Source organism: Gossypium arboreum, chromosome 7 (genome assembly GCF_025698485.1).
Source record: "Gossypium arboreum isolate Shixiya-1 chromosome 7, ASM2569848v2, whole genome shotgun sequence".
Taxonomy (NCBI): domain Eukaryota; kingdom Viridiplantae; phylum Streptophyta; class Magnoliopsida; order Malvales; family Malvaceae; genus Gossypium; species Gossypium arboreum.
In genome coordinates this window covers 25,672,989-25,689,338 of record NC_069076.1, presented here as the reverse complement: position 1 = coordinate 25,689,338, position 16,350 = coordinate 25,672,989, and the positions used below count along the sequence as shown (strand labels likewise).

Genomic DNA, 16,350 nt, shown 5'->3' with positions numbered 1-16,350 from the left:
TTGCCCTCTGCCTGAATACATTGTCCATTTCCAATTTTTACTCTAGTCTTACAGGTTCTGTCTAGAGATTTGAAGATAGATTCATCTGGTGACATGTGGTTGGTGCAGCCACTGTCAAGGAGCCACCCTTTTGTAACCTTCCCTTTTTCAGCCAAGCATGAGACTACAAACACTTGTTCTTCACTATCACTGCCTTGTTCAGCTACACGAGCCTCAGCAGCCTTGTGTTGTGGTTGATTCACACACCTTTTCAACATGGCCTAATGTTGACATATGGCATCTAGCTTGAACCAGCATTTTGCCTCTGGATGACCAGGCTTCTTGCAATGCCTGCACGGTCTATCCCATTTTCTTGGAGCATCTGTTTTGGACCTATCCCTCCAATTCTTCTTGCCTTTGTAGGCAGCATTACTCGAGTTAGGCTTGACTTTGGCCTGAATGCACCCTCTTGATGCTCCTCTATCCTGCTGGCTCTTCTTTGCTCTTGAGCATAGAGAGCATTGATAAGCTCAGTCAGAGAGATCCTTGTCAAGTCCCTCGAGTCCTCTAAGGAGGATATCTTTGCTTCATATCTCTCTGGTAAAGTAGAGAGAACCTTCTCAACTATCCTTACTTCATCAAACTGCTCACCAAGGAGCCTTATACTGTTTACAACAGTCATTATCCTGTCAGAGTATTGCTTGACAGTTTCCTCTTCTTTCATTTTCAAATTCTCGAAATCCCTTCTCAAATTTAGAAGTCACCCTAGTCCTCTCAGTGCCTTGGAATTCCTCCTTCAGCTTGTCCCAAGCCTGCTTCGGGGTCTCACACGTCATGATCCTAGTGAAGATCACATCAGAAACACAGTTCTGAATACAGGACATGGCCTTGTGCCTCTTGGTCCTCTTATCTGCATGTTGCCTCATCTGAGCCACAGTGGGATTGGCCCTCAGTGGAGCAGGCTCAGCATCCGAGTTCACCACTTCCCACAGATCAAACCCCTGAAGGTATGTTTTCATCTTGACCAGCCAAATATGGAAGCCTTCACCACTAAAGACTGGTGGAGCTGCAGGAGAAAAATTTGAGGAAGCCATTTGAGTTATGGTTTACACACCACAGGTCTTCTAAGACAAAGGCTCTAGATACCAATTGTTGGTGTCAATGAGCATGCAAGCAACTGGTCCAGCTATAGCTTTGGCAGTAAGTCACGATTCTTGCTAACCAAGCAAGGAGAATTCGAGCAAAAAGAAAAGAAGAAGAAAGAAAACGGAAGAAGAAGCAATGGAATCAGTTGAGAAACTTGATGAAAAAGATGTGTATCATCACACCCATGATCAGCATATTGCCATTACATATAAAAACTAAAGATGAAGTGTACAAGTCAAAATGACTACCAAATCACATACCTAACCCCACTCTATTACATTGAAAATAGCAAGTTAATTGTCCAAGTTGTATTGCTGAAATTTCAGTCAATCAATCAATGGATTACATCAAAATATTACCAAGTAAGTTGAAGAAAGAAACTAGATTACAAAATAACAAAACATTAGTTCAAATCCAACAGCAACAATAAACCAAAGTTGCTGCATGCTTGTCACGAGCTTGCATGGCCAACTTTCAGCTGCACTAGCTTCATACCAGCTGCATGGAGATCAGCTTCAACATTCACTTTACAATATCCCACTGCTGGCCAAGTAGGGTTTGCAGTTACGCTCTTTTTCTTCCCAATCATGCCAGGAACAACATATTCAAATATCAATCTTCTACTTCTACTAATATTATTTCTCATTTGTTTAAGTTTTCTTGCAGATCAATGACCTAACCTTTATTTATTCTACTTTTTGCAAACCTGATATAAGCTTCACAACAGACGTAAATGTAAATCCAAATGCTGGTATCCACCACAATACGAGGTGCAAAGGTGCAAATGCAAGTTGTCATGTATTATTTCGCATATAAGCTGAGGTATAAAAGGATAATAATAGACGGATTTAATATTTTTATAGTGCCTGTCTTGCATCTTCAAAGTGGTCCCAATCACAAGGTAATGGAAAAGCATTTTCACCTTAAATAAAACAAATGCATATTTCAAAGAACAAATAATTGTATTTTTGAGCTTTCTTTTAAGTAACAATGGGTAGTAATTGCTTGTAAACCCAATTCCATCACAAAGTTGATGCCTTTAATGAAGTGAAAGCAATGGATAAATTATCTGTGGAATCCCTCGTGCTACACTTTGACGGGGCATCTCTATTTCTAATAAACTACATTAGCAAAGTTATACATTTTTTATTCTAGCTAAATGACTACCTGAAAATGTGGTATCCTTTAATATTAATTAAAGTATGGTCTATAAACAAATTCGACTTAAATGAGAGGAAACATAACTTCACTAAGGCATCCTTTACGCACCTTCTAACTTTTTTGGGGGAAAAGAAAGAGAAGACACCTGTATGGTATCATTGAGGTGCAACCTAAGCACATTAGGTGCCAAGCTGAGGCATAAATTAGCAATTGCACCTTGCGAACATTTATATGTACATAGAGATATAGCAATTAAAGGTATTTTTGTAGTAGTGATCTACTCCATTGGTTGCATACAAACTAATGCTTTTTTGAGAACAAATATATAATGTGCTTCGCTCTCTTATTAGTAACCATCATGCTTTAAAGATCCAAAATTAAAAAACAATCATGATATTAATGACGACAAAAGAGCCTCCACAAGCAAATTATGGGGTCTCAAGTCTAGTCAAAGATCTCCATACCATATCAGAAATACAATGCTAAACCTGGATTGCACTCATACTTTTTTTTGGCACCTGCGTTGCAGCAGAAGGCTCACTAAAATGTAAAAAGATTTGCTTGTCTGAAGAAGCCTATCCTAGAAAGCTCTGAAGTGAGATACAACCTTGACATCACTGAGACACAATAGAAGCTTTTTTTTTTTTTTTTTTGTGGGGATGGGGGATTGGGGTTAGATTGTGCTGATAAAAAACTGAGTATACAAGCATTTTAGTGAAAGAAGGAATAAGTACAACAATGTGTGGTCCAACTTGATAGTAAAGTGATACCAATACAGTGCCTTAAGTAACTCGGGATGATACTTCAGAAAGAAGAGGAGTTCAATGGAGATGTTAACCATAGAATCAAAGTTGGGTGGTTCGAGTTGAGCAATATATGGTACAGAACGTTGGGCTAACAAAAAACAACATATATAGTACTCAATGATAAGTATATTTTCACTACAGTTTAAACAATTATTTTTTAAAATTACCGAATTATCTAACCTATTTCAGAGATGCAGAAAAACTGCATATGTATATAAATGTTACATATAAAAAAACTTCATTCATTAATAAATGAATCATATGGTGATTATGTTCAAAAGTCGTCATCAATAATTGATTTAGTTCTTCTAAACCTAGCAAGCACATTATACAGCATTAAAATATGGAAGATGATATTACTAAGAAGAATGTTTAACTACATTTAAGACTCAGGCCCAAATAAAGATATTTAACAAAGCCCCCATATTAAAGTTTTCAAGGTTCTTTCTATTATGCTTCTACAACACTCAAAAAGATTGTGCCACTAAATTCAAATGAGCATAATTGATAATTCTTTGAAAAAGTTATGGCAAATTCTCCAATCTAAAATCGTTTAAAGAATGATCATAGGATGCTAAGTGACAAGTCTTACCTCTATTTTCTTGTCTCTTACTAACGCTATAACCTCCGACATAAGTAGGAGAACTTTTGTCCAAAACGTCAGAAGTGGCACTACCTAGTCCATACCCAAAGGAATGAAAACCATCTCGCTCAAACATTGATGATCTCCAAGCAGTATCCCCATAAACTGAAGCACCACTATACAGATCCACAAAGGCTCCATCATAGCCACCATTTGATGCTGCATATGATGATGTTGCCACTAGATTGGTCCCATTATTTCTTCCATACCCTGCTGTTTCCAGTCCAAATCTATTATAACCACTTGCATAGCCGAAATTCAGACTATTGCTAGAAACATCAGTCCCTCCACCATGACTGGGACTTCCAGAAGAACCCCAATTAATCCTGTTCCCAAAGACACTTCCTGCTATACTCCCGCTTCCAGATCCCATACATGCACTTGAACTAACAACATTTGTGTTATAATTGATCCCCCCATTTCCTAAAAGATTACGGGTCATTGATCTGAAAAAGGAAGTATTACCTCCACTTCTTCCATCATACCCAATAGGACTACCGAATCTATTTGTATTTCCAATATAGTAAGGGCTTACTCCTCGTCCATAGCTCATATTACTACTAAAATTTGCACTATTTCCAAAATTTGGGTTCAACCCTGGCTCAAAGTTCATGCCCATTCCATAACCAGAACCAAAAGGAGGAAACCCGCTTCGACCACTAGCAATTGGACTGAATCTACCATCCATCCCAAGTCCATAACCTCCAACATTGGTTGGAGTAAATCCTTGAGCATAGCCATTAAGAAAGCTGTTGACACTATTCATACCATTGTTAAATCCACCAAGGGAACTACGACTAGAAACAAGTGATAATTCTTTGGGAACTGCTCTTTTGACCTCAACCATTTTACCGTTCAGTTCATGGAATTTTTTTAGCAACACTTGGTCCACTGCTTCTTCTGAATCATAAGAAATGAATCCAAAACCCCTAGGCCTTTGGGTGTTATGATCATACATCACCACTACATCTGTTATATTTCCAAACTGATCAAAATACTTTTTAAAGTCACTCTCTGTGACTGTAGATGCTAAACCTCCAACAAAAATCTTTCTTGCCCGGCCTGGACCTAGAGAACCATGGATGCTGCTAGTGCTTCTACTCATAATGTTTTGCTCATCCCTAGGAACTGCCTTCTTTGCCTCAACCTGAGCATAACATAATTAACTCAATAATGAAAATAAAACTTAAACACAATAAACTCTTTTAGCTCAATATAAGTAATTATACTAAATGAAGAATTACAAACATAACTAATACTATCATTGCAAGGAAAATGATATATAACTGGAAGCAAGGTTACTCTTGGCCCAAATTTGAAATTTAGCTGGACAAGGAACTAGAATAATACAAATTCCTGCAATTAGAATATCAGGATCATAATTTCAATAAGGAATTTAGATTTCATCTCTTGCTTCAATAACCTAATAGCATAAATGATAAACATAGTACATAAAAAGAATGATCTAAAAATGTGTGCTTAAAGATCAACAACTTACCATCCTGCCATCAATGTTGTGTTTCTCCTTGATGACTCTATCAGAAACAGCTGGGTCGGCGAAAACAACGAAACCAAAACCACGAGCACGCCCTGTGGTCCGATCCTTCATGATCACTGCCTCTACCACTTCACCATAACTATCGAAATACTCTTTGAGACGCTGTTCATTGGTGTCCCAAGATATCCCACCGATAAATAGTTTACCATATTCAGACATCTTTCTCTATATTCATGAAAAACTAGTTCCATCAATATAAAATCTAAACTATCTACATTTTCAAATCAAATATAAACTTTAACATAAAAAAGGGTCAAATCTATCACTGGATCCAATGCAAGACATAAAAATTTCATGGAGATAAAAACAGTAATAGTCTAAGCAAAAAAACAATATAAAAATGTTCTTCCTTGGAGAATAAATTTGATAATAACGAATCAAAATGTTGCCTTTTTTTTTACTATAGTAGTCCAAATGCAATAATGAAGATACATTTGAACGCATTTTATTTTAACAACAAAAGTATAACCGAAACACATGAAAACTTCCTTTCTAATTCAAAATTTAGAAAAAACAGATCATTAACAACAATCAACCAACCAACCCCTTAATTTAATATCACTTGAAATTCAAAAATGAAAAGAAAAAAAACCCATTTGGACAATCAATCAAAAAACTGATATAATTGTAAAAGTTTATTGGAAAACCCATTTCCAGATTCATCAGCAAGAAAGATAAAAGAACGCACCAATGAAAAGAGAGGCAAGTAGCAAATGTTAGAAGAAACTAAGATCTGAGAGGAGGCACAATAAATACAAGAACAGAGGAGGTTAATTTCATCCTCTTTCTTCTCTTTTATTTGCCTTCCCTCGTTCAGATAATATAATTTTGCTCTTATAAAACTTTCAATCTTACTTTTTTCTCCTTTTTATAATGCAAAAATTGAATTAAGACAAATATTATAAAAAAAAAAGTTTAAAGGAAAATAGAGAAATGTTGTAAAGAGATATGGAAGGCCTCAATTTCTAAATAATTATATTTATTAGGTTTCGCAAGAAAGGAAGGGGGTTGATCTTGTAAATGTAGTGGGGTGAGATTTGGCTTCTTCTACTCCTTTTTATACTTAATGGTGATAATTTTAGTCTACTGTCGCATCTTCATCTTGCTTAATGCTCCTCCCTTTCTTCTATCAATTGATTGTTACACTGCTATGATATTTTGTTTTTCTTGTTTCTTATTTTGGATTTTCAGTTATTATTTAAATCTAAATCTAAATTAAATTTGGAATTAATTTTATTTTTAATTAACAATAAATTAATAAAAGTTGTTAATAACAATCTAAACAAATTAAACCTAACAACTTCACAAAATCTAACACATAAGAATTCCAAACAAATTAAAAATTTCATAACAACCTCAAATAACTAAGTATTCAAAACATAAACTTCAATATAAAAATTTCAAACAAAAATTCATATAAAATCACTAATTATATAATGTAATTGTATATGTCATAATCAATTATAAAATTAATTATATGTTTAGGGTTTAAGTTTACATATCATTAAGGATGCATTTGGTTTAAGGAATGTAAGGTTTTTTGTAATAAAAGATTATGGGGTAGAATGTTCGATAAATTCCATTACCTTATTTAATTTATTTGACTGACATGTAAGATTTAAGTGTTCGATTGACGGAATGTAAGTTTACTTAGAAGTATATTTTACTAAATTATCTTTGTTATAAAAAATTTTATTAACAAGTTTAGTTCATTTAATATTTTTAATCTTAATTTTCATAAAATTAATATAATTTATATATTAATAAATATATGATGTTAACATAATTTTATAAATTAAAATTATAATAATTCGATTACTTCACTGACCATAATTATAAAATTGATGTATTTTGTAGAATTTAATTTATGTTGAAATAAGAATAAAATGAAAAAAAGTATGTGTAACAAAATTTAATTGTTTCCAATGAAATAATTATTTTATTTAGTTCATATAAGGACAAAACGTAGAATTAAATTATTACAGTTAAAAATTAATAAAAATATTACAAAATTTAGTAGTTAATTTTTAATGGTTAAATATTAAATTCAGTACAAATATGCAAAATAAGAAGTTCAATTAGGGAATTTTATAATTAACATAATATTAATTTTTGTATAATATATCGATTGAGACTTAATTCAATGGACATGACATTGTTACCAATGTAAGAGGATGTGGGTTTGAGAGCGCTGAAGCACATTATTCTCTTATTTATGGGTTGGGGAAGGAGTATGGGTAGTTTGTCAAAAATAGCAAATATGATCAGAACTTGTAATAAGATTGTTCAAAAAAATTGTATAATATGGACATCTTCAGAAGCATCTTCCTACATTTAATATCTAATGATAATTATAATAATGGTAATGGTAAACTACATCATTAGTCACTAAATTATAGGTAAATTTCTGTTTTGGTTACTTAACAAAAAAAATTCAATTTAGTCATTGAACTATTCTAAAGTTTTCATTTAATTCACTGGGTTGTTAAAATCGATATTATATGGCTTTCTTTATTCGCTTTATCCACACCAATCGAAAAAAATTCTCTTTCTCTTCTACAGTTCAGCTTTTTTCATGAAACAACTTTGGATGTCACAAATCTAGGAATCAAAATTCAAACAACTTTTTTCTCCGACTTTGACACTGACCGTCAAATCGACTTGGATCTAAGTTGTGTTCTTTTATTCGTCGATGGGTACTGATCTTTCATACCAATCGTAGAATCATTGCTTAGATGTCACTGGTGGAACTTTTTTTTTTAAAACTTAACCCAATGACTTAAATAATTTTTTTTAATAGTTCAGTGACTTAAATGAAAACTTTCAAATAGTTCAATCACCAAATTATAACTTTTTTTGTTATATGATCAAAATGAAAACTTACCCATAGTTTAGTGATTAATGGTGTAGCTGACTCTAATAGTCATAATAAAATTAATAATATAAAAGTGTAAAAAAGATTAAATTTTAAGGGTAAACTACTAAAATAGTCACTTTCGTTTATCTCGGGTTATATTTTAGTCATTTATGTTTGAAATGTTACGTTTTAGTCACTTACGTTATCGTTTTGTAGCATTTTAGGTACTGAGTCATTGATTGTCGTTAGCGGTGTAACGGTAAGCTGACGTGGCAAGTTAAATCATCATTTCAAATTAAAATTTTAGCTTAAATTCTACAATTGGTCCCTATATTTTTTTCATTTTGAGCAAATTAATTTTTTTCTTTTATGTTCTTTTAACTTTCTTTTTTTTCTATTATCTTCTTCTTCTCCTTCTGTTTTCCTTTTCATTTCTTTTAACGTAGTTTTTCTATGTTTTCCATTTGTTAAAACTAGTCTACAAGCTCGCCTCAATCGAAAAAATAAATTGTTCAAAAAAATAAAAGTATAGGGACTAGTTTTAACAAGTGGAAATCATAGAATAACTACATTAAAAGATATAGAGAAGGGAGGAAAACAGAGAGAGAAGCAGAAGAGAATGAAAAATAAAGAAAACAAAAAGGAAAGTTAAAAAAAATAAAAAAAATTTAAATTGCTCAAAAGAAAAAATATGGGGACCGATTGTATAAATTAACCTAAATTTTTTTATTTGAAATGATGATTTAATGTGCCACGTCAGTTTACCATTACACTGTTAATGGAAATTAACGGCCCACTGACTAAAATGTTACAATGTAATAACGAAAGTGGCTAAAACGTAACGTTTCAAACATAAGTGACTAAAATGTAACATAAGATAAACAAAACTGACTATTTTAATAGTTTACCCAAGTTTTAAATAAGTTAACGTATTAATTAAGAAGTTGAACACTACTTTAATAATATATGTAGTAAAGTTTCTTTATATGCTTTTTTTTAAATATAAATATAACAAATACAAGTTTCTACGTCATCCACCATAGTTTGATCGTGATCCATTACTATAAGAAAACACATTTAAAAAGGTCAGAAGCCGTCACACTATCACAATTTTATTTATGGCATGTATATCTAGACTCATACACACACTACGTTAGTCCGAGAACCGACTAAATCGTAGCTCTGATACCACTAAATGTAACACTGTATACCCTTAATCCACGACAGGGAGGAGTACAAGGCATTACCTAACTTGATCTCATGCATACAACCAATCTCAAGTCACCGAGACTCAATTCAAACTTAAAACTTTTTCAATATCTACCTTAAACTTCTTGTTATGGGCTTACGAGCCTCAAATCGACCTTTAACAACTATTTAAGACTATGCCGGGTCCTTAAACCAACTATAAAAATTTTATCCTTAAAACAGGGCACACGCCGTGTAGAAGGGCAACACGCCCGTGTGACCAACTCGACATGGTCGTGTTGATGGCCCGTGTAGCTCACACGGCCTAAGCACCCTGAGACACGCCTGTATCCCGCACCCTTGTAGAATTAATTTCTAATTCACACCTATAGGGGTTTTCACACAGCCAGACACAAGTCCGTGTCATTGGTCTGTGTCCCTCACACGGCCACGACATGCTCGTGTCCCAGCTCGTGTGCAAAAACATGGACATTCTGTTTCTGACGTCAGCATGCTCATAATGTCACACAGCCAAGGTACACGCCCGTGTGCTAGGCCGTGTCCTTTGCACGGCTGACTTGAAATTTTTACGTGCAGGGGACACACGGCTGAACAACACGCCCATGGGGCTGACCGTGTGGACAAAATTAGGCTATTTACCAAGCCTCTATGCTACCCTTACAAACACCTATTTATATAAGATCAACCAAGTTCAATACCAACATAATATGCATAACCAAAACAACCATAACCATTAGGAATTTGCATAATCACATTGAATAATAATTAGCATTAGCCAACATTCATGCCCTATACAAAATGAGTATCATAATCACATATGAGCCAACACATTTTGGCTACTTAACAAAACACTAAACAAAATACTCGAATCCCTATACATGCTAGTAAACAAAACAATTAAACTAACTATATCAAAGTCTTGAGTGATAGTGTGATCGAAGCTTTTGACATTGCTGGATCCCCTATGCTAGCTTGGTGGCACTATAATGAAAGAAAAGAAAGGAAGGTAAGCATGTAAGTTTAGTAAGTACATATATGCAAATAAAGTGTAATTAAAAGAAAACATATTTTTCAAACGATAAATTGACATGCATAAAAGATTTGAGTCAATTAGACTTCTCGATCTTATTCTTCCTTTCATTCATATATGCTTAAAGACATCTCACCATAGACTTAGGCTTTATCCATGAGTTCAGTCTACGTACCTCATCACATTTTCACCAACTAAATCTTTGCATTACCCATTGAACGCTCGGAATACATAGGAATACGTAGGGAATTTTCATATAAATGCCATATTGATAGTTAAGGCTACCTCATACTATGATGTGCTCACATTTGAGCTACTCATGGGCCTTTTTATCAAATAAAGACCCGGACCCCATGGCTATTATATAACGTTCGCTCATTGAGCCACTCACGGGCCTGTGCACAAAACCAGTACCCAAACCCACGTTATCTATAAAATTCATCTCACTCATGATTTCAGACCACATAATTTTCATGACATGCCCCTTTGTATACTATACTATATCCAGGGTTCAACGGGATTTCATGTTTAACCGAATAGTATCGCATTTGCTTTCAACGTATTATACTCGAAGAACATGTCATTTACACATTCATGGCAACAATTTAAACTTTAGATACATAACCACAATAAGCTAATTGCACATGTATATCATAAAGGTATTTTTAAGTAAGTTTTGTTAACACATTATTTACATATATGCTTACCTCGATACAAAATGATTAAGACGAGCTTAATCCTCGTAAACTTTATTCTTACCTCGATCAAGACTCGAATCACTTTCTCTTGATCTAAATTAATAAAATTCATTTATTTTATCAGCACATCAATCTATATACTTAATTTTAATAATTGGGCAAAATGAATATTTTGCACTTAGACTTTCACAAAATGACCATTTTACCCCTATGCTCGAAAATCGATTTTTATCAGACTTCTTCATATAATAAGCCTAGCCGAACCCTTTTTACTCTTATAGAAATCCAAAATTTCTACTATTTCACACATTTATCATCTATTTTACAACTTATACAAAATAGTTCCTAATAGGGTTTTCATAAGAAATCCCTTCACTAAATTTATTTGTTACCCATCTAAGACTCATATTCTTCCATAAAATTTTAGTTATCAACACACATGCTTTCATGGTAAAACCCTAGACTCTTGTCTATCTTGCAAAATAGTCCCCTCATTTGAAAGCTCATGCTTCAAGGGGTCAAAAAATGTAAAAATCATTAAGAGAACTCATGAGAATCACTTACTTGCAAAGGATTAGAGTTGCTGAAATTTTGAAGCTTAAAAACCCCTCTAATGGTTGAAAATTTCGGTGGTAGGAGAAGAGAATGAAAGGATGAAGTCATCTTGTCTTATTTTATTCAATTAAGTCACCAAACCACTAAAGTTTTGACTTTTTGACCAAATTGTTCCCATGGCCGGCCAAGCTTTTAGGAAAGGGTCTAATTTCCCTTTAAAAACCCTCAAATTAAGGTTCATAGCAATTTAACACCTTTTGCTAACAATTTAAGACTTTTGTACTTTATGCGATTTAGTCATTTTTCGTAATTAAGCAAGCAATCACTAAAATTAATTCACCAAAATTTTCATGTACTTATCTAATCATGCTACAATCCTTGGGTTAGTGGTTTTGAAACCACTGTTCTGACTAGCCCCAAAGTTGGGCTGTTACAATAGTGTCCTCTTGATCAACAAAAATACCATCCTCGAACAAGCTATCAATCTTTCACAGGCATTCTTCAATATCCCTGGATTCCTCTTCTTTCTCATTACCAGAGACCTACACAATGGGTGAGGATGCCACTGATCAGTCTCGATCTTCGAAGTTGTCATCCAAGGAAGAGAGGTCATAATTACGAATGATTGGTGGAAACACAGAAAGTTCCGATAGTGGAGATAGGCTCAGTTGGCCTAATTTGGCTACAATAGAACTCTTCTAGGCTCTGGTATAAGTATAAAACAAATTTTGGAACTTCTCTATATCTTCTATTGTAGTGACAAGCCTGACCTTCCTATTGTTGATGGAATTTACCATTTTTTCGACATCCTTCAGTTTCCGCCATAATGATATCTTTACATTTAGGTTTGTTCCTTTACTTTTGGCTTTGGCTTTGCCCTTTATTGTCTTGCTGATTTTTGTCTCCTTCAGTATCAGCGAGTCCTTACCACGAGTCATTCTCTCGACAGAGGCTTCATTAAGTGGCCCCTTATTTTCCTAAACTTCCTCACCAGCACGGGGCACGACTCCTCTCGCTAGCATAATAACATCACTAGTGATGGGAAAACCAATATCTCAGTCTGCCTTACGGTGCTGTCAATGATTTCTTGGTGAAGTTTTGCACCTACATCAATTTTTCTACCCTTGATGATAGAATGTATCAGACACATTCTGTCGAGAGTGACTGTGGTGCTGTGAGTGGAGGGCTTGAACCTGCAGTTGACAAAATGAAACAAAATTTTGCCTTGCAATGTTAGGAAACGACGGTGTGTTGTATAATTCTTTTAATGGGAACTTATCCACACTACTTCCTCAACACACAAGTCTTTCACCAACAAGTCTCGTTTTTCATCTATGATGTCATCAATGAACTCAGAGTGTTTGTCGACATCGACCTTGGTGTTGTACAGCTCATTGATTGTTGCAATGTCCTATGGTATTAAACCTTTTCGAACGAAAATGAACTCTAACTCATGATCGTAGAGATTAGCATAAAACTCATGTACCAGTGAAGGCGAGTAGCTTCCAGGATGGGTGCAAAAAGTTTCCCACTTTAACTTCGAGATGGTCTTGTAGACTTGTTTACCCAAGTCTTGTTGTGGTGAAAGGGAAATGCTATATTCAGGATGGAAGTTTCACTTCAACATATTGCCATAAAATCATTCCTTTGTCGTTTTATTCAAAAAGACTATTGGCTTCTTTGTTTGCATTGGCCTGAGGGATTCCGATTCACAAACTATGGTAACAGAGGACGAATGTTCTCCAGTAGATTTGGTGGCTTTCTTAACCGAGCCTCTTGTTTTGGCCATCTTTTGTTAAAGGAGAACGATTTAAAGGTAAAAAGATATGATCTTGAGAAGAGAAAAGAAATAAAAATGGTTTCTTGAATGTGTTACAGTCGGTACAATCAGAGAGGATTTATAGTGAGTAAAAGAGAAAGATGGAGAGACGTGTTGTTTTGTGGAGAGATATAAGGCTGGCGAAAAGAGTTATGTCTGATAGAAATTGTGTCTGCTTAGAAAGATCAAACGACTGAGTGAGTTTTAATCCAACGGTGGAATCTGAATGTCTCTGAATTCTGATGAGCTATAAATGGTAGTACAGACTTATGGAATACGTTGACAGTAAGATTTCAATGCGTCGACAATGGTACCTAATTATTCTAAAAAAAAGGAAGGAAAACAAATTTTAACAAAACATAATTAAAACAAACTAAAATTATGGAGTAGTAATAAAAAAATTAAAAATTTTCAACCAATTTAATGGTCTCTACCTGCTTTTGATCATTGTTGCCAACATAGTGTTTCAGCCTCTATCCATTTACTTTAAACTGGTGTCCATCACATAAATCTCGAATTGTGAATGCACCATGAGAAAATATGTGTAAAATTAAAAAGGTCCAGACCAATGTGAGCACAATTTACCTGGATGCTATTTAAGTCAAGAATTGAATAATAAAAGCTATTGACTTAAGATAAATTGTTGCTGCAAAATAATATTATCACGCCATTGTTTGGTCTTTTCCTTGTAAATTGTAGCATTTTCATAAGTATTTATCCTATTCTCCTCTAGTTCAATGATGTCCAACAGTCTTTTCTTTCTAGCTCTGTATAGCCCATGTTCACTTGTTTAATTGCCCATATTGCTCTGTATTCCAGTTCGACTGGCAAGTGAGATGCTTTCCCAAAAACCAATTGATACGGTGACATTGCCCTAATGGAGTTTTGTATACTATTCGTAATTCCCATAAAGAGTCATCCAATCGAAAAGACCAATTTTTCCTCGAAGATTTTACAACCTTTTTAAGATGTTCTTAATTTTTTGATTCGATACTTCGGCTTGTCCATTAGTTTGCGAATGATAAGTAGTATTCATTCTATGATTAACTTCATATCTATTCAGTGCAGTCGCCATTTGGTTGCAATGAAAGTGTGTACCCTGATCACTAATAAATGCCTTTTATGTGCCAAAGCTGGTGAGTATATGCTTGTGAAAAAATTTTAGCATTGTCTTTGCATCATTCTTTGGGAATGCAACAGCTTACACCCACTTCGAGACATAGTCAACAACTAATAATATATAAAGATTTCCAAATTTACTCGGAAATAGTCCCATAAAATCCATACCCCAAACATCAAATAATTCAACCTCCATAATTGGCTGCTGTAACATTTCATTGCTCGGGATATAAAATCGGTGCGCTGACACCTATCGCATTAATTCACAAAATTATGGGCGTCTTTGAATAATGTCGGCCAGTAAAATCCTGATTGGAGAACTTTAGCAGCAGTTCTCATACCTCCAAAATGACCTCTATAAGTAGTATCATGACAATGCTTCAGGATTGAAAGCATCTCTTCTTCCAAAACAAAACATCGAATAATGATGTCATTGTATACCTTGCATAAATACGACCCGTTTCAATGATATTTCACTATGTCACAAAGAAATCTTTCTTTTTTATGGCCTATGACACCCAATGAGAGTTTTCCACATGCTAGATAATTAACAAAATTTGCATACTAAGGAGTTACATCTAGAGCAAATAACTTTTCATCTGGGAATGTGTCGAAAATTTGAAGTATGTTTTTGTCTTCACTACCAACTTCCAATCAAGACAAATGGTCTGTAACTTGATTCTTTGAAGCCTTACATTCTTTTATCTCGATGTTAAATTCTTGTAACAATAATATCCAGCGTATCAGTCTTGGTTTGGCATCCTTTTTTGCAAAGAGATATCTTAACTCCGAATGATTAGTGCCGACACGATATAAATGAAACTTGTCGAAAGCAAAAACTACAGCCAACAATTCTTTCTTGGTGGTGGTATAATTGAGTTGAGCCTTTGTAAGTGTTTTGCTAGTATAATAGATGGCGTGAAATATTTTTCCCTTTCGTTGTCCTAGAACTGCACCCACAACAAAGTCACTTGCATCGTACGTAACTTTAAAAGGTTGAAACTTATCGAGTGCAATGACAATGGGTACATTCACTAGCTTCTTTTTTAACTGAATAAAGGCATCCAGACATACATCTTTAAAGAAGAATTTTTGATTCTGTTCCAGCTATGAGCATAAGGGCTTTGCAATTTTTGAAAAATCTTCAATAAACCTCCGATAAAACCTCGCATGACCAAGAAAACTATGGATACCTTTCATGTTTATTGGTGCAAGTAATTTCTCAATGATTTCTACCTTAGTTTTTTCTACTTGAATGCCTTGACAAGGGATGCGAGGCCTAACACAATAGCTTCAGTTGCCATGAAATGACATTTTTCCCAATTTAAGACAAGATGTGTGTCCTCACATCACTTCAGTACTTTATCCAAATTGTCAGGGAAATGATCAAAATCATTCCCATAGACTAAGAATTCATCCATAGCCTCTAAAGAGTCTTTGATCATATCTGAGAATATTGCCATCATGCACCTTTGAAATGTGGTTGGTGCATTACAAAGACCGAAAGGCATACGGCGAAAAGCGAAAGTACCAAAGGGGTAGGTGAAGGTTGTTTTCTCCTGTTCCTCCGGTGCAATAACAATTTGATTGTACCCTGAATAGCCGTTTAAAAAGCAATAATAGGCATTTCCAGCAAGCTGATCCAGCATTTGGTTGATGAAAAGAAGTGGGAAGTAATCCTTCCTTTTGGCCGCATTCAATTTGCGATAATCTGTACAAACTTGTCATCCTGTGAAAAAACGTGTAAAAATTAATTTGTCCTTTTCGTTG

General features: G+C 34.5%; 1 protein-coding gene across 2 annotated transcripts; it reads right to left on the bottom strand.

Annotated features, from left to right (window-relative positions):
- Positions 1 to 1,382: 1,382 nt before the first annotated feature.
- Positions 1,383 to 6,319, bottom strand: LOC108471207 (heterogeneous nuclear ribonucleoprotein 1-like). Of its 2 annotated transcripts, XM_017772832.2 has the most exons (4): positions 5,982 to 6,319; positions 5,234 to 5,458; positions 3,685 to 4,882; positions 1,383 to 1,702 (listed from the first exon to the last, which is right to left on the bottom strand). In XM_017772832.2, the coding sequence occupies exons 2-4, from the start codon at positions 5,450 to 5,452 to the stop codon at positions 1,653 to 1,655; spliced, it is 1,467 nt and encodes a 488-aa protein (XP_017628321.1). In that variant the 5' UTR covers positions 5,453 to 5,458; positions 5,982 to 6,319; the 3' UTR covers positions 1,383 to 1,652. The 2 variants fall into 2 exon arrangements, with proteins under 2 accessions (XP_017628321.1, XP_017628313.1); XM_017772824.2 differs by lacking the exon at positions 1,383 to 1,702 and having other exon boundaries at positions 3,429 to 4,882.
- Between the last annotated feature and the right edge of the window lie 10,031 nt (positions 6,320 to 16,350).

Bases quoted from the DNA above. Each gene is read 5' to 3' on its own strand.
- LOC108471207 (XM_017772824.2), bottom strand. From the start codon at position 5,452: ATGTCTGAATATGGTAAACTATTTATCGGTGGGATATCTTGGGACACC. The intron at 4,883-5,233 runs GTAAGTTGTTGA...TGTTATGCTCAG, and splicing joins ACAACATTGATGGCAGGATG to GTTGAGGCAAAGAAGGCAGT.